The sequence below is a fragment of the Pagrus pagrus genome (genome assembly GCF_965226575.1).
Source record: "Pagrus pagrus genome assembly, chromosome: 13".
In the NCBI taxonomy this organism is placed as follows: domain Eukaryota; kingdom Metazoa; phylum Chordata; class Actinopteri; order Spariformes; family Sparidae; genus Pagrus; species Pagrus pagrus.
In genome coordinates, this window is record NC_140197.1 from 13,067,054 (window position 1) to 13,087,794 (window position 20,741).

The window sequence follows — 20,741 nt, forward strand, 5'->3', positions numbered from 1 at the left end:
TGATTAATCTTTTTGAGAAGTTATGCCCCGTTCAGCCTAGTGCCAGAAAATGCTCATTTAATTGCTTGCTTGGTTAAAGAAAAACTCAACAAAACTAATGTAATGTAGGTGCTAACTACAATCAACACTAATTACATCATAACAATGTTACGTGTTGAAAACTTATATCTTTACGTAAACATGTATGTCACACTGTGATCCAACCCTCTCAGTGAATTTACACAGTGCACAAACAAGTGATGGGGGGGCGGAGCGGCTGAGAGAGAGACACCATTCACCCTGTTAGAAGACACTGTACCACCGTACTGTACTCTTCAATAAAAATGATTTTGAAGCTGTTATTTTAAGGTAAAAAAGCTACATGTTGTTGCTTTAATAAAGGACTAACTGATTGTCAAAACTGTCAACTTTCTGTCAGTCAGTGGATTTCACAACTAAATTACTTCAGCAAACAGGTACAAGAAAACATAAACAGAGAGTATTTCTTAATTTGATGAAACTGATGCTAAAATATTTTTTTGTTTAAGTACCTAATCTATTCAAAAATAATTTTGCTGGTTACCCTCTTTGCTTTTCTAAGCACCAAATCAATCAGATCAATCAGAACCAATCAGATCCTCATCTTTTATACCACAAATTCACCAGTCACAATTCTAAAAAATATGTTTTTTCTGGTTTTATAATCTATAAATCTTTTCATATTTAAATAGAATTTTACCTTTTCAGATTAGGGTGAGAAAGTCTTGACAGAAGTTGTCAGCAGAGGACTCGTCCCGCAGCTTATTTGTCACACTGACAGACGCCTTATATACCCTCAGAACTACAGGTCCTGTGGGTCCATCCCTCTCTGGGATCCAGCCTGCCTCAGTTAGTCTTCTGCAAAATCACACTGGACAGGAAAACAAGTCTTATAAGCAAAAGTCACAGATAATCCCATCACCGTTCACTTGATAAACTTGGTTAATTTACAGTTATGATAACTTCTCATATGTTAAAGGTTCTAGCAATCAGGGAAAGTTGAGACTGATCCTTACTCGACCCTTGTTCATACATGTATAAATGTTCTGGACAAAAAATTATAAAACACATTTCAGTTCAAATCAACAGCACTTAAAAACTGCATCCTCCATCATGACCATGAAGCTGAAATCTGAAATAAGGATTTTTTTCAGGGCGGTTGAATAAAACTAAACTAGCTTTTAGTCAGTTTACCAAACAAACCATAGCACCCAAATGTATACATACATAAACATTCCTGTACACACATATACAGTACACGTGCACACATCATGTTATGAAGTTAAAACATTGACTGGTGTTTACTTTAAACATTACATACTTTATTTTCCTTTTTTAGGAATAACCCATAACAATCGTGACCCTGCATGGTGTCATGTCGAGCATCTTCTGAGTGTATTTTACAAGGGGGCATGAAAATATACAAATCATTTGTACACTTCCTGTATGTGTGCTTGGAGACATCCTATTACATTTTGCACAAACAGGGACATTCTCAGCCATCTACAATAATAGTCTTAGTTTATTTTGTCAGTAAGCTAAAGGTTTAAAGGCATGTAGACCCAAACTGAATCTTTGTGTGAGCCTAAAGTGTCACTAACATGAAGCACAGCTGTAGGTCCGATGAAGAGAGGATACTTTTAGTTCACAGAAGAAACACAAATACAAGTCATGTCTCTCATAATTACCTGGAGTTTTTGCACACTTGAGATAAGCGTATTATCACTGTGAGCAGTCCCAGTTATTTCGAAGTGTGCGAGTCTGCCCGAGCTTAGAAAACCTGTGTCCCAACACCCATTAAAGCCTCTAACAGCGATGATCTCAGCTCCCTGGTTGTCTTGAAGCCTGTTGCAGTTGTTAGCCAGTCGAGTTATGTGGGTTTTTTGTCATTTAGTACTGCAGTTTTAAACAGCTCATAATTGTTACTGCACTCAAAGATACTTCCCAACCTGATATCAAAGTCAGCCACCAGAGAGCACTCTTTGTAAAACTCCATATATAACCGTATAACCATGAATGCTTATTGCAGTCGTGGAAAGGATAAGTGCATCAACCATAACTGTGAAAGTACAATTTTGAGGTACTTGTACTTCACATGAGTACTACCATTTTAGGCTACTTTATACAGTTAGTCCACTGCACTTCAGAGGGAAATACTGTACTTTTTACTCCACTACATTTTTGTCAACGCTTTAGTAACTTGTTATTTTTAGGTCAAGATTATTGTACGAAATATAATCAACTAATAGATTCCAATGTATTATTATAGATCAAACTTCCCAGTGGAAGCTCAAATTAGCTCCACTTTTACCAGCTGCAACTTTGAAGTGATACAAACATGTTCAACAATATATTATATATCATTCTGAAATGGGCCATACTGCATAATAAGTACCTTTACTTTTTGTACTTTAAGTAAATTTGGAGCTACAATGTAATACCAATGCAATAAAATGATGACTAATACAGATTATTTGATTAGAGATTTCCTTGAGGAGGAATAGATGTGTGTTCATCAGTAGTTTATGTATGAATCACACATCACCAAGGTATTTCTCTGCATACAAATCCCCTTAAACTGGCAAAAAATTCCACAAGCCTCATTGTACCAACCCATCATTTTAAAATGTTAAATGACTGATTTAATGTCATTGCTGTGACCCACCAATCACTCCTGTCACTGTCAGCAGTGGGTCTTTCTCCTGTCTGTCCTAAAGCAACCACTGCTATAAACCCATTATCCTCATATTGCTTTATGGAAATATAAATCAGCAGCAGTGGCCCCATGGCCTGAGTGTTATCTATAAAATGTGTGCTTGAACAAGGTAGTCATGGATGGTGTCGTAAAGAGTGTCTCGGTGTAAGGAGCCCCCAGGGTTCAGCCATGCAGACACACATTTTATACTCAAACAGGACAAACCTGATAAAATGCTCAGCAGGCTCAAGTCTTTACGCACAAGTTAATATACTTGCCCATTATTTGACAGCTGTCTTTTTGAGAGATGTGAGTTTACTAATCACCAGGATGTAACTGTGGCTGACGGGCATGTTGATAGAGTGAAAGCATGAAAAAGGTTCTGTTACTACTGGCAGTTTAAGCCTCATGTATAAAGATGATTAACTAAATCAATTTTTTTTTTCCATCTGGAACATGGACCGATGTCAAAAGATCTGCTCTTGCTCCAGAAAACTCAGTCTCATGATAAAGAAGTTGTTTGGAAGCATTTTAGCCCATAAAAACATTGTGACACCTTCTTTGGATTCAGCATTTTTGAAGCTTCATGTTAACTCAACATCACTGAGGCTAAAGGACCTCACAGGCAAATTATGGGGCTACTTATACTAAGAGATAACGTACATGTAAAATGGAAAATAAAAGTCATTGTTAAACAAAAAATAATAATCCTGAAATTGTGATATTTGAGCCAAAAAAAACAATAGCTTACAGTAATTTGAGTACATTCTTCAGGAAATGGTGAAACAAATGTACTTATACTTGCAAATATAGATAAAAATGGGCATTAACTGCTGTGAAATGACAAAAGAAAATGTATTATTACATTATTACACATTATAATTTACATTAAAGGGAAGGTAGGGAAGGTTGTGAGAGGCACAGGTCACGTCTTAGGGCTTTTAGTATAGTTCCCACTCAAAGTGCTACTCTACCTTTTTATACATTTTCAAATCACAAGATTTCCCTGCATCACTGGCCGTGTAATTGGGACTGAAGCAGTGTATTTTTTAACATGTTGTACCAATAAGGCGGCAGAAGATGTCGTCGCTCCCTCTCCCTCCGCAGAGACACTCAGGAGGCTCCTCTTGAATGAGTGGAGCCCAGTGAGGGAATGGGACAGACAGGGGTAGAGGGAGACTCAGAGCCAGTTTTCCATCTGAGCATCATCATGTGTATTATTTTTTTAAATTAAGTATCATTGAAGTTAATATATTGTAATCAGAACTTCTTTCTCTGGATAATTCAAGTGGGACAAGCTTTTATTTTAGCACCTTGCAGTTCCCTTCACCAGCTTTTTCATGTAGGGAGCACTGAGGACGCATCTGAGATCCGATCACTCAGACCACATTCAGAGGTGGGCTGAGCCGCATGTGATCACATTCTTTTAGCAGTTTGTACGCACGTCTCCTGGGCCACGTTGATGAGCCGGCGGCTCATGTTGTTGCTCCATGAAACAACATGAAGAAGCCACATCAGGCAGAATGGATTACCCTTTTTTCCCTCCCATTTGTTTCACTGTAATGTAAATGACATGTTTGGGCTGTCTTAACCTGCCAGTGTATGTGAACACACTGTTTCTTCTAAGCATCATTCTTGTTACATTGTATTTTATAGTATAGTATCTTGCTATTCTAACAAAGTGCAATACATCCATATTTTTAAGGTAAAAAGAGCCTTTGAGAGGCAGATGAATAGAAAAAGTACAAAAACACAACTTTTGGCTTTGGACTAAAAAGGTTACAGACATGTCGTGTTTTTCAACCAAATCTCAAACAGCTTACTCAGAATAGTCAAGAAAAGTACAGTGAAAGGTGCGAGAACAGATTAAAAAAACATCCTGCTGAAATAAAGGTCAAATGTGTAATAAAACAAGTACTGAAGTGCTGCCGAGATGCCCTGGCCTATAAATGTCTTTCTTAAGATGTAAGAATCATTACCACTAATAATAAATCATATTGCAATCATACATATCCGTTGAAATAATCGCAGTATGATTTTTTGACGACATCATGCAGCTCTACTGTACGTGTAGCTTTAGGCGCTGTGGCTCATCTGCCTGAATCCAACATGTGATCACTGACTCTGCTGCATTTAATGCAAACACCATTGAACTGCCACTTAACCAAATTGAGCTTAGATTCATGCAGGTTATATGTAAATATGGAACAGCTGATTTTCAGCAATGCACATGTAGGTATTTCCAATTAGAGCAAGTGATGGTAGCTGGCGTCTTTCCGACATCTAGTGGAGACTAAGAGAAGTGATGTATACAGGGTGGGTATGGGCATGTTTGAAATAACTTATTGTGCTATTGTGCACTTATGTTTGTTTTTCCTTATCTGTTATCCATTAATTTGGATTGTCAATCTTGCTAATAATAATATTCCCTCAGGAAATTACAGCCTCTATTACAGCCAGCTACTTAATGTCTAAGTAATTCAGCACTTTACTACATATGGGGGACGCTGTCTGCTGTATAACGTATACACTCGGAGAAAACTATCCACTCCTATCTGTTGATGGGAAATGTGTTTAATGATCACAGAAAATGCTTAATGAAGATAATTTCTCATTTCTCTGATGTCAACTCTATTCACTTAAATGATGACCTGTGTTTATCAACACCATGCGACAAACAGACAAAGAAATCATGTAACAATAGATACATTTCAACTTTATTAATTCGCAAAAGGATTATCCAGTGGTTATAAAATCGAGCATAGTCTATATTTTAACATCTAGAACTGTATAACAAAACAAAGGGCACAAAAGAGAAAAAAAATCAAAGATTAAAACCAATGAAGTGCACAAGGACAGAAAAAATAACACTGATACTTGAAGAAATGTCAGATTTACAAATTGAGAAAAATAAGATTAAGATAAATCAGAGTATCTGTGTTTTGTGTGGTACCCTGACTGTGCAGGATTACATTGATTGGTTTAAACAGAAGGTGGTAAACAACAGTTTACATTCATATAGAGCTTCAGGAGGGACACTTGTGGGTGTTTATCAACAAAGACAGACTTTCTTCAGCAGTAGGTCAAAGTGCAAACATTTGAATGTGCGAAAAATGACGTTTGTACCTCTGAGTATCAATCCATTTCTTACTGACAGTAGTATAAATATATATATATTCAGTAAAGCTGACAGAAAGAGAGAAGGGAGAGTCTGTATCTCCATGTAATAACAGACACACACAAGATTCAAAAATACTCCTCTCCATTTTTTAAACTGCACTTGTGGAAGTGTCTTGAATTATGGTATATGTGGAACCCAAATCACACACTTAAAATTAAAACAAGTTTTCAACGTCAACAATAAATAACAGCATTCATTCAGTGCAAAACTACACAATAATGGAAAAGACTATGCTTTCTAATGTCGCCAAAAGAGACCTTAAACAGTCAGTGAAGTTGTTGATATTACAAACCCATTCTTCAACTTCAACACTCAAACTCAGGTTTTCAAATGAAATGTCTTGTTTAGTTGAATAACAAGACATTATATGCATCCATTTGAATTGTTTAAAAATTTAATTAACCAGTGTTATAACTGATTAATAATGTATCACTGCATCACTGTAACATTACTTCACAAGGGAAGTAACATTTAACTGTTCACACAGCGATGGGGAAGCAGAATCAGATTAACACACGTGAAACTGATTTCTCCTCTCTTCTAGCTGGTAAAGAGGCTGTTTTATTTTGAAAAGGTCATTCTGGCTTTATTTGATACCATAACATAACAAAGTAAACAAGGTATCAAAATGTTACGGTATCATTTTAAGTCCTAGCACAGCAGCTATTAAACAAACTGTGATAATAGCAATACTCAGATTTGACAGACAAATTGTAGGTTAGAGGTCAGTTATTTTGTCTTCCAAATTTGAAACTAACAGCCGTTTGAAATTGAAACGAGTATTTTTTGTTAATAACTTACGCTGTCATGGTGACCATTTTGGCATCGAAGAATAACTGAGACCTTTGATGGTGTCGTTTTAGGCTGCATAGCTGATGGTTCACAGCTGACGAGGCATCGGGTGGTCATAGTTCATGGATTTGTGTCAGTGTGTGTGTGTGTGTGTGTGTGTACTATGTCTGAGCCAGCTGAAGTTCCTCCAGTCCGTGTTTGCCAAGGTGATATCTGGCCAAGTCTTTCCTGGTCACCAGTCCAACCACCTGCAGAGGGTCACACCCCAAAAAAATCATCCTCAGCACTGTGGCATTCAGCAACATTAATGTGATCAATACATTTTGACTTTAATCAATACATAAAAAGCTCAGCAGCACACAGGGAAATAAAAATGTATAATGACAGACAGAGACACACAAACACACAATCTTACCCTGTTCTCATCATCCGCAACCACCAGGTGTCTGAGTCCCAGCGCTCTGAACAGCTTAAACACACGAGGCAGAGATGTTTCCTGCGAACAAACCACCTCGTTCAACTTCATTCATTTAAACAACTTTGACCTCTAAAAAAAAGAAAGAAATGTTCAAAAGGCATAAACATAATTACATAAAGAAAAACAGAAAAAAGACAGGAACACGAATGGAAAACCAGACTAGCTTGAATGATTTCCACAATAATAGTACCAAAAAAACAACAACAGAGAAGTCTCAGAAACTTTGCATTGAACACTTTTCACTGAGGAAGTTAAAAACAGTGCAAATTTGTGCTTGTAGATTACTAGTTTAATATGTCTGTATTGTGTGTGTGTGTGTGTGTGTGTGTGTGTGTGTGTGTGTGTGTGTGTGTGTGAGTGTCTGTGTTACCTGTGGTACAGTGTAAGGTGTTGCGTTCATGAACTCAGTGAGGTCCATCATACACTCCCTCTCGTCCTGGGAGACGTGGATGCTCTGGATCGGGGGGAAGCGGGGATAGGCGTCTCTGAAGTCCTTCAGCTGGAGTTTCCTCTGGGTCAGCCGGGACCGAGCCAACTCCACAAACACCTGCCAGAACAGAGCAGGGACAAACACTTAGCTATTCCATGTCAGCTGTCACATCGATGGTGTAGCTGATAATACTGTCAACATCTTGACATCACTTTTTCCTATTGCTGATGTTACCTTGTGCTTGAGGAGAACAATTAGCTGAGAGCGGAGGATGAGGCCGCAGAGCTTCGCTGGCTGAAAGGGAGAGGGTGAAAAAAGTGTGAAAAATGAAAGAAAACAGTTTCTATCCACCTATTTACCTCAAAGTAAAAACCCTTTCTGGTACAGTATTATCAGTCTGTAATGTTCTGTGCGAGGAGTCGTCCCAGAACTGCGATTACATGCCTTTTTGTAGTGCATCATCTACTTACACCTTTTTTTCATGCAATTTTGAGGTTTGGGTTATTTTGCCATTATAACATGCCTTCTGTCAGACAAGAAAATGCCCAAAATACACATTTTGGTGTCTATTTTAGTTCAGAATTTTGAATGCAAATTAGTGCATATTTAATAAAACAGCCTCACTTCATATTTAAACTGATGAATGAAATCAACTGGGGAAGTTTCATGCTGATATCTCTTTGGTTAAAATTCTTACCCTATTCACCAGTAGTGTTTCCCCTCAACTATCATTTTATTTATTCAAGTCAGTTACAAGGTACAGGATAGATTTATTTGTCATGAATTGCTCTAACCCCCAAAATACACCCATTTAAAAACAGAACCCGAGCCATTAAACAGTACCTCATCACTACCAGTGACCTGCACGACAACTGGGAAGCCGTTGTGATTGGTGGATGTGTTGCTGAGGGTGTCCACAATGGTTCCTACTTTTTCTATCCTGTTCAGACAGGTGACCGGAGAACTCATCACCTCCCTGGATGTTAAGAATGAGAGGAGAAAAAGCAGAGAGTAAGAAATCTAAAATCATAGTTCACCGAGTTCTTTGCAAGAGTATTGTTTCACAATAACACTGAACAAATAAAGCACTACACCACTTCTCTCATGTCCTTGAATGTTTTGAGTAGAATTTAACCATCATTGACTCAGAATGGCTCTAACTCAGCCATTAACAAACAGGCAGGACCTTACCTGGCGGTCAGCCAGTGGGAGGTGGCAGGAGCCTCCCAGTGCAGGAAGGGGACACTCTGCAGCTTGATGTGGATGTCATACAGACCCTGAAGCAGAAGAGACAGGTCTGTCTTTGTCCCAATCTCATAAAACATGCTAACTGTGTACCATATGCACTATAAACCTATCTTTGTAGTATACTAAGAGACCAACATACCTAACTGCTTTGTACCGACAGGAAAATACACTACTTTAACTTCAGAATGTTATTTATATATTAATCTTAAAAACTAAAAATATATTTTGAATGGTAAAAGTTGTTTGTAAAGTTTTTTTTATTGTAAAAGTGTTACACAGTCAAAACCTGCAAAGAATTTGTGTGTTAGGATTTGGGACGCAACTACATTGTGTTTGTGTCTCCAATCTGTCCTCTAAACTTGCTTATGACCAGCTTTGAGTTTGAATTCTGAGCTTACGGATACTATAATATGGATTTATAACGATCAACTGATGTTACACAGAGGGAGGCAATATTGCGTTGTCTGTACTCCTATACTCACCTCTACAAAGTAGTCTCCGACTATCTTGGCAGTCATGAGAACGAGCATGATGGGAAGGCCGTATGTGACATTCCCAGTAGCCTCCACCATGATGACGGTCAAACTGAGAGTCATCCTCACAATACCACCTGTGGAGAGCAGTGCAGCATTACAGATACTATACTTTTATATTTCATCTTAGAGAGTATTTAACAGAATAGAAGTGTTAATATGGATTACTTGAAAAACAGCTGAGAGTCATTGTGATTGGTCATAACAACACGGTCCATTTTTTATTTCCTGTTAAGCACTAAAAACTAAAACAACAACAATGTGAGGATTAATGTTACTCACCCAACTGAGCTGCAGCTCCAATCAGGGCATATTTCCCAGGGTCAGCCCAGATCTAAACAAAACACACACACACAGCAAAGTCAAACAGTGAGTCATAACATCTAGTATATTAATTTAATTAAAGAGCAAGACTGTCACAGAAGCTCTCCACTTCCACAAATATATTTTTGGTTTAATTTTGGCATTATAAACACTGACACAGTGGAAACTCACTGGGAAATGTGGTCTTAAGTACACCACGCAGGCATGAGTTTTGTATTTTTATCAGTACAGGAGATGAAAGTTGTTGTGTTGCCCTCACAGGCTGAAGCATAAGACACAGACACTAACCGAGCCACTGGAGGTGATGGCGGCCAGCAGTCGTCCAAACAGTCTTCCCCAGGCTGCTCCTATTAGCAGTGATGGGATGAAGACTCCGGCAGACACCGCCAGGCCGTAGGTCCAACACGCCAGGAAGAAATAAGTCAGAGTGAACAAACCCAGCGTTAAGGGATTGTAGGTGTCTTTAAGACAGAGAGGAATTAGGGGTTACGTAAGGAGATCGTTTGAAAGAACAAAAGGTAGGAAAAAATGGCTGATGCACATGCTTGTGAAGACTTATTTCAGCAAGTGAACAGCTTTACCTGGCTGGTTGTGGAAGAGACTACGAACACTTCTCTCAGGAGTGTTGAAGAAGGCCGTTGCCATGGAGTTATACTCCCCATCTGCACAGAACAACTTAGAGAGAGAGAGAGAGACAGAAAATGATAAGAGTGACACAATAAGAGAAAGAGGAGGAGACACAAAGAGCTGTCCTTCCTGTTTTTGTGTCCTTTTACATGCTATCTACCATCTGACACAATGATTGTCAAGTATATTTGGTGTTGTTTTGGATCAGTGGTCTAAAATGCATAACATGTAAACATTATACAGTTCGAATATTTTCTTTGTCACGTCACTCACATCTCTCTCCCAATTCTATCTGTCCCTAATCTGTCCGTTAAAATGTGAAATTGCAAAAAACTAAGTAAAAACTAGCTTACCAAGACGTAATAATAAATATTTACATCTATCTAACGTTGACTCTATAATTTAAACTAAGATACTATAGCCGTGCTAGCAGCTGTGAGGCTGTACTGAGGCACAGTAGTGCTTTTTAGCTAATGCTAAACAAGCATGCTAACATGCTCACAATGACAACACTCTGATGGTAAACATTATATATATTTAACACGTTCACCATCTTAGTTTAGCGCGTTAGCATGCCATAATTTGCTGATTAGCACCGAAGACTGAGGCTAATGGGAGTGATTAGCCCTGATGGTGGCGCTAGATGAAAGGTCAAAGAATCATTAAATTTATTACAGTTCATCCTATAGGGAGCATGAATGTGTGTACCAAATTTCATAACATCTAATCAATAATTGATGAGCCATTCATTCACAAATGTGAGCATTATGGCAGCACAAAGTCAGTAGGATTCATCCTCTGGAGACTAAGAATGACGTCCCCAGTATTAGTTTTATTACACGTCATCGCTAAACCAAGAAAAGTCAGCAAGAGTTTGTTTTAACTGCTGGCCTAAGTGTGTGTGTGTGTGTGTGTGTGTGTGTACCTGCAGTGGGTAATCCTCAGTGTTGTCCGGCCCCAGAGGCTGACAGTCATTAGAGAAGTAGATCATGGTGAATGACACTGTCGCTGTCACTGCAGCGACCAACATGGCCTCCATCACTTGCAAACAAGGGCGATGAACATACCTGACACACACACACACACACACACACACACACACACACACACACACACACACACACACACACACACACACACACACACACACACACACACACACACACACACACACACACACACACACACAAACACGGGAAATCTTAAGTCCTACATATAATGGTTTTAATGAATCTGAAACTTCCAAAGTGTTGATGAACTGTCGGCCTCAATGTGGACTTTCCCAGGTGACGAGGCAACTCTGGGTGCAATAAAAACAGCTGAGTGGAAAACAAAGCTTCACTGCCAGCTCTGCCATTTTTTGCCTTCAGCTGTTGTGGCTGTATAAATGTCAAGTGGGTTCAAGACTTAATCTTTACAATTGCTCACTGTGTCAGATGAGAGGTGAATATTTTTAGAAGCTGCCCAGACAGGTATAGTATATAATAAACTGCGCATATGTTTTTAACAGCAGCGACAGCATCAGCTGATCTCTGGAAATGTTTTAATAAATGCCAGAGATCAAAATATTTTATATACTGCCATTTATGCTGACCAATGTCGCACAAACACCTTATAAATATAACAATGGAATGGTTGTTTTTTCTTTTTTTTTATTTCTATACTGTATATGTGATGAGGGAGTTTTCATAAACTACAGTCAGCAACATTAGGAAAATTCAAGTACTAGTGAATAAAGTAAGTTTTGCATCTGAACTTAAAAGACAATGAAGGATGCAGATCCTTTAGGTAGGGGAATGTTGTTCCACAGCAAACGAGCTACAACAGCAAAGACGCACTCATCCCTGAGCTTAAGTTTGGATTGCATACATAAGCTACTATACTCGCTACATCACCTCCATACAGGAGAACTGGCTCTATCATCTCATAAAATAACATTACATTTGAGGTATCTCTGTCTGAAAGCTTTAGTTATGATAGCAAAAAAACACTATTAGAGGACTTCATCAAAGCCACCACTGTAATTTAATGGTGTACCTAAAGAGGAAAATCAATCAACTCAGTAGTTTTAGTGTAATCCTGCTGACAAACAAACCAACCAACAAACAAACGGACACAGGCAAAAACATAATATCCTTTGGCAGAGGTAATAATAAATCATAGCATCTAATCTTAATCTTAATCCTTTTGATGAATCAGATTAGAACTGAAGTTATTTGGATTATCATGGTCAGACTGTAATTATTATCCACTGGCATATATCTACAATATAATATCAACTATAAACTTCTACTTGTGGATAGTTGAACAAACTTTATTTGTAATTATTAAAACTGCTTGCCATACCATCATCATGACATCTGTACGTATGTACCATCCAGCTCCTGACAAGGAAGCAGGAACAGCAGGTATCTTAGCAGAAGTCTCCTCCCAGATCAGTCAGTCAGTCCCCCAGTGATCGTACCTGTTCTAACTTTGTGACTATTTTTAAACACTCAATCACAAGATGCTTTGATTCTGAGAAGCTGTTTAAAGCACTCAGCTGAACTTCCTCGTCCTGCACCCAACCCTGTCTCTGACAGGCAACAGCAAAGCCTTCATGCTACGTTGTTATGTGTTTCTTGGCACACTTTACTCTGCACTGCACTCTTTAATGAAAATATTTTCCTCAAATGAATGACAATTTGCATTGTACTTGTAAGCATTTCATGCCTTCTTAAGCCTAACCTGATCCTGAAGATGGTCAGCCAGTAGTTGAGAACGTTGAACAGAGCTCCCAGTAATCCACCTGCACAGGAGGGAGAAGAAAAACTTAGGAACATACACACAGAGGGGCTGTCATGTTTAAAACGTGAAAAACTGGCTTAGTTATTCTCGAGTCAAGTGCAGCTGGTGAAGAATAGAATAAAAGCATTTTTACCTATAGCTCCCATAGCGATGAACAAGGGAATCTCATAGAGGTTATAAGCCACACTCTGAAAAACAACAAGGTTACATCTTGTCAGCTTTTACACTGACTAACAAACAACACATAAAAAAAAAAAAAAAACAATTTATGAGTTTCTCACATCACTCTCAAAGCGTCCAAAGTTAATGAGACCAGGGCTGGAAAGGTCTCCTGTTTTGTTGTGATAGATACTGAGGAAGAAGTTCAGGGTGAATGTAGAGATCATGGAGGCAAAGAACTGCAGACAGAGACAGAAAACAGGGAGGATAATGAATAAATTAAGGGTGACAACATTTCTCTCAATCCAAGCAATTTGACAACACTACACGATCATTAATAATGGGATTATGATCGCGATGCACATAAGACACTGTGACTTACAATCCTCCATGTCAGCATCTGGTTCCAGAAAGAAGCTCCCTCCTCAAGAGAGAACAGAACGCCGCCTGTCAAACAAAGAGACAAACACTGTCAACAACCAAAGCAGCATTTTAACTAAATAATCCCTTTGTTCCCCTTCTCTGATGATGAGCATCCATTCTATTTTGTGCTGATTTTAAATGGATGCCAAGTTAGCTGGTAGCATCACATGACATCCTCCACAGCATGTTAATTGATTAGTGCGCAAATGGAGTTGAACATTTACTGGGTTACGTAAGTTAAACTGTAAGCAGACACCGCTTGTAAAGCGTGTCCATGCCACTGGTGAACACGTCTGCAGGGAAACAGCCTCATAAGCAAAAGGCAGCTTTTTCCCTACAGCATCATTTCCCATACAAAGGCTCTACCTGGGCGGTCTACAATCACAAGTCCTATTCCTTGGAGAACAAGCACTTTAGAGAGTTTCCACACAGGTTTCTTTGTCTTTAGTTTGGGCATGTGGCCATATTGGCTTTATAGCAGCTAAACTGCCGGCACAGGCAAGCAGATTAATAACGAAGTGCATGTGTATACTCTGCTCTGGTGTGGTTTCTGAGGTTTTTACCGACTGGTGCTCCAAAAGCAGCTGAGACTCCGGCAGCAGCTCCTGCAGACACAAAGTCCCTTTTTTCTGTGTCTCTCCGGAAGTATTCAAAGATCTAGAAGCACACGTAAACATATTATACATGTTATCAATCATTCTTAGTCACAAACAGACTTGAGAAGCATCACACACACAACTGAGAGAGAGATTCACTTCGCACACTGACCTTGAAGTCTCTCTTTAAGGAGGTGCTCCTGCCCTGGGACACTCCTGCCGCTACAACAGCACCAGAGTGAATCATGGGACCTTCCTAAAGGGATTGTGGGTAAACCAGAAGACAGCTATGAAAGGGAGTCCATGGCAAGACTTGGCAGTTACATACAAAGATAAAAATTATGTTTAACAATTATAAATCCCCACTTTTTGTATGTGGTCCATAAATGAGGAGGTTTGTAAATGGGGACAGTCAGTGAGAGTTTCAGTTTACCTTTCCGACAGCAAGACCGCCGACCACTGAGCAGATGACACCACACACCTTCACCACCAGCGTCTGCGGAGGATAAACAAACAACATCAGGTTATGAAAGTCCTTCCTGTTCAAAAGTGGTTCGATCACATGTGTGTGTTATATGCGTCTGTACCTTGAGTCGTACCACCCGGGGAATCTTGACTCCATTCAGGTAACATTTTATCTGAGGAATACCACTTCCTGCAGCTATGGGCTGGATGAGACAAAGGAGGAGGAGGTTGGTGGTTAAAGTAAAAATACAGACTTTACAGTATTTATAATAACAGGAGTAATATCCGAGGAAGTGAGAATTGGGGTGTTAACATTCATAATGAAACTAAAAAGCATTCACTGACTGATTATCACATGAAATGGCATTAGCAACTGATACGTGGGAATAAAAACCACACTTACACCACTTCTATGATCAGTCTGGTTGCGAAGGAAACTTAATGTTTCTTAATAAACCTTTAAACACTTTGGCTAAACAGAGTGGCACGAACACAGAAGCAGATCCATCTTTACAAATGTTCAGTAATACGCACTGCTATTGTCCAATTCGTTTTCACTTCCACTTCTTTTTGAATGGCTTGTAACCATTATTACGCTAGATGACACACTTCTTCTAAATCCTTTCCCACATGCTCGAAGAACACACCGCAGAGGAACTGATATAAAGACAGGAATTGTTCCTAAAACAGACATTACCAAGATGTCACAATATTTCTCCTCCAGTCTTACCTCAAAGAATGCAACTATGATGGCCCCCAACATGACGATGGCAGAGTTGAGGACAGCCCAGAGGATGAGAGAGATTGACAAGCCACCCACCTCTGTAAACTTCTCTATGTCTGTGAGGGGTCAGAGGTCAAGGAAAGACCTGAGGGTCCTTATAGCACATGGCTGGAATTTGCCAAACAGGGTCACACTGTTGCGGCCACTCATGATGTTTCAGTAGCTCTTATCAACAACAAATATCAGGCAGGATGAAGACTATAATATTAAGTGTGACTATTTAGATAATTATGATGGATATGACTGGAACATAATAACTACTCTTTTCTGCAACAGCTAGACAGATTCCAGAAAACATATCTTTTTAAGGAATCAACACTTAAAGGTCCCATATTGTAAAAAAAAAAGAAAAAAAAAGGGAGATTTACATGTCTTCTTTGATTACAAGGCAGGTCTAGGTGCTGTACAAATGCTGTGAATGTATCGAAACCCTCAATCCATGGAGAAATGCACACAGCCCATTTTCAGAAACTCCTATTAGGACTTCTGTAAGGTTGTGATGTCACAACTATGTGGCCACAGCCATGCAAAAAGAGAAGCTGACCAATCATAGCATACTGGGCTTGTCAGGAAGAGGGGCCTTTAAGAGACAGGCACTAAAATGTAGTGTTCAGACAGAGGATGAATAGTGGTGCTGCAGACAGTATGAGGAAAATTGTGGGTTTTTTTCTTAATTAAATCAAAATAAAATTCTGAACCTGAAAATGAGGATGAAATGGGATCTTTTAGATGCTAGAATAGTGCCTGATAATTACATTCTTAATACAGTTACCTCCTGAATATGAAATGTACATGTAAAGCAAAAGATGGAGAAGTTGTAGGCGTCAGGCGTTCAGTACAACACCAAAAACCCTGCAAAAGGTGAAGGTCAAATCTTCAGGATACTCTCTTTGACCACTTGGTATTTAAACCCAGCCAGTTCCTCCACCGCGATGTCGATGAAACAGGCGATGAGGCCGGTCAGGAAGCCGATCAGACCACAGACCACCCAGCGGCTTATCTCCAGACAGCGGAAACCCTAAAAATATAAGATGAAGAGATACAGGAGAGATGAAACAAACAGAGGAGGAGAGATGAGGGCAGATGAAAGGAAGGATAACCCATGCATTTATATACAGGAAAATATTCAGGTATTATTACATATATTCAGGGGATTCCCACTCCACTTACCATATAACTCATCCTCCTCTCCTCCTCAAGAAACAGCTGGTTCTCAATGTTATCATAGTCCAGACTCTAGAATAAGACACAGAACAAAATAAGTACAATAAATGAGAAAAATACAGATAAAGGTGATGATGTTTACTTCTATTCTTCAAACAAAGATCTTGAAAATGTGACACAACTGACTGTGTGTCCATATTTATCTTTAGATCAATGTCAGCAACTTCATGGCAAACCAAAAATATGGCAACACAAAGCTGATTTTATCAACTGTTTCCAGTTACCAGCCAGCTTAAGAAGATTATCTCCATTGTTGCACTCTTTTGTTGGGTTATGGACTCAATTTACTGTTTCTATTATTATTTGGCAACATCAGTCATTTTTAAACTCTGAAAGGTAGTTTCAAAAATGAAAGGCACACATAGAGGCTACAGTTATCATAGTGCTGTTGAATGTAATCCAGGGTTTGAACAATCATCTAATAATCAGCACTCCGTTTTACCTCATATTTAAGTGACAGCAGCTTCTCATTGTGGGGGATCTCTTTAGGCCGCCCCCTAAGAGAGTCCTGCATGGGAAAACACAGAAAAACAGAGGTCAGCACACCAGCTATGACCGGCAGTACAACCTCTGACCGGCTGAATCATGTGAGGGACTGTACTCAGCTGGGAACTGAGCTACTGAAATCAGAAGAATCACACACTTTGGAAACAAAAGCAGCAACACAAGCATTTGAAACAACATAAAGAAGCCATTCTTCAACATTAGAGGATCGTCTTGACAGATTTTATCTAACTTAGATACTGGAGCACATTCATAATGAGGCAGATCGAAGATGCAATGACTGTGAAAGAACATGCACCAGTGTTTCCTCCAGAACATTTAGCATAAAATAGCCAAAGTTAAGTAAGAGGAAATTCTTGTAGGTGTGGTATTTAATGTCAATGCAGACTTTATTTATGGTTGAAGGAAACACTGGTGCAAAAGAGTGCATTCTGACATACAAACAAGCAACTATAGGCATTCAAAGACATTCCTTTTCACGTATTCATGCAGTGTTAAGTGGTCCGTCTGTACAGCCATATATCAGCAACAAATCAAGTTGCTGATTATATGGCTGTCGCATGACAGTCGCATAGCCAGACCAAAACTCTGTGTGAGAAATAAACTTTGTTTACAGCATACAACAATCAAGCAAATCACATGCATGGCATCACATCCCCATCAGCCAGTGAACACAACTGAATCTGATGGTTTCTGTCACGGAGGGAAACAGAGCTGCCGTCTTCAGTTAAAGTCCTATACTGGCTTTTATTTACTGGCTTGATCAAACCTGACTCTGGTGTGAGCTAACTCAAACACATTTTTACTGGTTTGGCTTCACGATTACAGCAAGAGGTTTTTGATAAAGGTATTGCCAAACTGCCCTGTTGCTCTGTACTTTATCTTCAATTTTCTTTTTTCCATCAGTAACTAGTGTGTTGGATCCATCAGTTTCTGAAAATACTGAATGGTTTGAGCACATTATCAATCACATGGTCTGCATCAATTCACCATTTGCAATGCATCACGGTGGAAACAATCAGACAGTTTCCAAGCACGTGACTCTTCTGCAGACTAGATGAGTCAACCGTCACTCTGCTGATTTGGCCTTTCAGCGGGTGATTTCTGTGACAAATTCACTATATTAGGCTTTAAAGGGGAGCCAACTGGTATTAAATTAAATACTGTCTGCACCCTCACATTTATCTCAGGCTGCATCTCACAAATCAGGTTTCAAGTCTCCATTTGGACACAAACTCTGCCTGTGTGTGATTAAATAACATTAAGTCAATGGCAAATGTCCCCTAGATGCATGTTGATGTTGATTGTGTGTAATTTTAAGACATAACAAATCGCTTCTCATTTAGGGCTGTCATAATAACTACTTTCTGCTGGAGAATATCTTTTCCCAAAAATAATCATTGTCATTTCAAGACTGTTATACCGTGTGCCACTGATATAATGATAATGTAACAGCATAATGACGCAAGTAATTGTAGGGAAAACCAGCGTCAAGTTGGCTAACATGGTGGTTAAATTGTTATGTAAATACACATGCAAACATAGTGGCTAATACTGAGGTTAGCAAATATAATCGTGGTCATGTACATGCCTTCAAGAAATCTTCAAGACGATATGTACGATGTATGTAAGTTGATAACGGTATTATGGTGACAGGCTTGTTCTCATTGATTTGGTTGTAGATAGCTGGGGTTTTACTATTATAGTGGATGAAGTAACTTCACTTCAGGAGTCTAAGAGAAACCCCACTAAAGGTCTTGGTGGAGTGATGGTCAACAGGAGCGACAGACACAAAGAGAAAGAGTGCTATGACGCTTCGAGTTCGGACTTTACCTCTTCTGACGTTATCTCCTCCTCCAAATCCACCGTGCTGAGTCTGCCTATCTGAAATATACTGCGTCCTTCAGACAGCTACAGACATCACAGACAGTAACAAATATATATGGCTAAGTGTAGTAATTTCCATGCTGATGTTTTCACTTCACAGAGATGTTTTTATCCAAGGGAACTAACACAGCATGTATGATAAAACACTTGTCTGATTGTCACTGAATACAACAGGGCCCTACTCAGGTTCTATTGGTTTACTCATATTTGAGGCAAGAAAAATAAATTATACATATGTAAATACCCACTTCCTGCTTAAATACATTAACAAAAGAAGTCCATCTATGGCCCTGATGGTACAGGAAGTAACTGGTGAGTCCTGGTGGCAGCTTTAGAGAAAAACGGAAGTTGGATTTCCCCGTGTTTCTATATTAGTTCAACAGGTGACTTTGTTTATCTAAAGAGAGCTGGTCAAATATCACATAACATTATCACACTTTGATATCGACTTTTGATACTTCACTGCACTCTAACATCATAAAAGCAACCATGTACAAGATTAAAATAGTATCTATACCAGGCACAGATGCCCTGTAACGCTATGTAACATAAATTAAATCATCCTTAAAGCTGATGACTTGAATCAGGTTAAGTCGTCCATATTGATGAATGTGTCCATCAGACTGCCTCTTCCAGTATCAGATCAGCCAGTGAATAGCCCAACTAACAAGCTATTGAAAGGACTGGCTTGTCAAAACTCTCACTAATCTGATTACTTTTGTAAATATTTTCTAGCTGACTGAATCCAACTGAGTGCATCCTGTAAGTAATTACATGAAAGCTAAGTTAATTATTTTCATGCCATCCCAAACCAAGCTGCAACTGCAAACATACCATAACACATGACAACACACCCCAAAATGAACGCTGCGTATGCGGCAGTGCATTAAAACTCATTACAGGCATTCATGACGCATGCAGCGTTTAACGTAACCTTACAGTGGTTGATAAAACATGACACAGCATCTCCTTAATGGTGCAAAACAGCTGTTAAGCTAACGTAGCTAACATGCTAGCTGTACCTGTCTGGAGAGTCGGGGCTGCTCGGAGCCGTTGAGCAGCGGTGTCCCCTCCCCGGTCGCCCCGGACTCGTCGGCTCGGCTGGACCACGACACTTTCTTCGTGATGTTCGCCATGGTGGCCTCCGCTAGCTCGCCGCCCAAAGTGACGCAAATTTATTTCATGAATTGCAGTTGTTGCTGGCTAACTACTGTTGTTCTCCCTCAGCTCCCCATGGTCATCCCTGTAACTCGTGACGTTTAGTAAGGCTAGCGTGCAGGACCAAAAATATCAGTTTAGCGCGTTGGATGCTGGGTAATGTAGTTTTACTATTTTTGGCCCAATAACTGAGGCTGAGCGCAAAGACGTCAGTGTCAACAGGCCTGTGTTCAACAGTGTAGGAGGAAGTATTTAGATCCTTGACTTAAGTAAAAGTAGCAATGTAAAAATGGTATAAAACGCCTAACTATAACACTATACAAGTATAATTACTGTTGCATTAATTTGTAATTAGCATTTTTGTACTTTAAGGCCTTTACTTGTACTTCTAGGCCTGTACTTTTAGGTCAGGTGGAGCTATTTTTTTT

At 39.3% G+C, this 20,741-nt stretch overlaps 1 protein-coding gene across 3 annotated transcripts; it reads right to left on the reverse strand.

Annotated features, from left to right (window-relative positions):
* Window positions 1-5,408: 5,408 nt before the first annotated feature.
* Window positions 5,409-20,425, reverse strand: clcn7 (chloride channel 7). Of its 3 annotated transcripts, none has more exons than XM_084371615.1 (25): window positions 20,178-20,425; window positions 19,102-19,152; window positions 17,207-17,272; window positions 16,711-16,776; window positions 16,426-16,558; window positions 15,487-15,596; window positions 14,879-14,959; window positions 14,725-14,787; window positions 14,464-14,547; window positions 14,259-14,352; window positions 13,655-13,719; window positions 13,395-13,511; window positions 13,247-13,301; window positions 13,054-13,114; window positions 11,252-11,393; window positions 10,281-10,374; window positions 9,988-10,160; window positions 9,658-9,709; window positions 9,325-9,452; window positions 8,786-8,871; window positions 8,438-8,570; window positions 7,829-7,888; window positions 7,535-7,711; window positions 7,102-7,182; window positions 5,409-6,934 (listed from the first exon to the last, which is right to left on the reverse strand). In XM_084371615.1, exons 1-25 carry the CDS (start codon window positions 20,289-20,291, stop codon window positions 6,848-6,850), a joined length of 2,373 nt encoding a protein of 790 aa, XP_084227741.1. In that variant the 5' UTR covers window positions 20,292-20,425; the 3' UTR covers window positions 5,409-6,847. The 3 variants fall into 3 exon arrangements, with proteins under 3 accessions (XP_084227741.1, XP_084227740.1, XP_084227742.1); XM_084371614.1 differs by having other exon boundaries at window positions 19,102-19,179; window positions 20,178-20,424; XM_084371616.1 differs by lacking the exon at window positions 19,102-19,152 and having other exon boundaries at window positions 20,178-20,424.
* Between the last annotated feature and the right edge of the window lie 316 nt (window positions 20,426-20,741).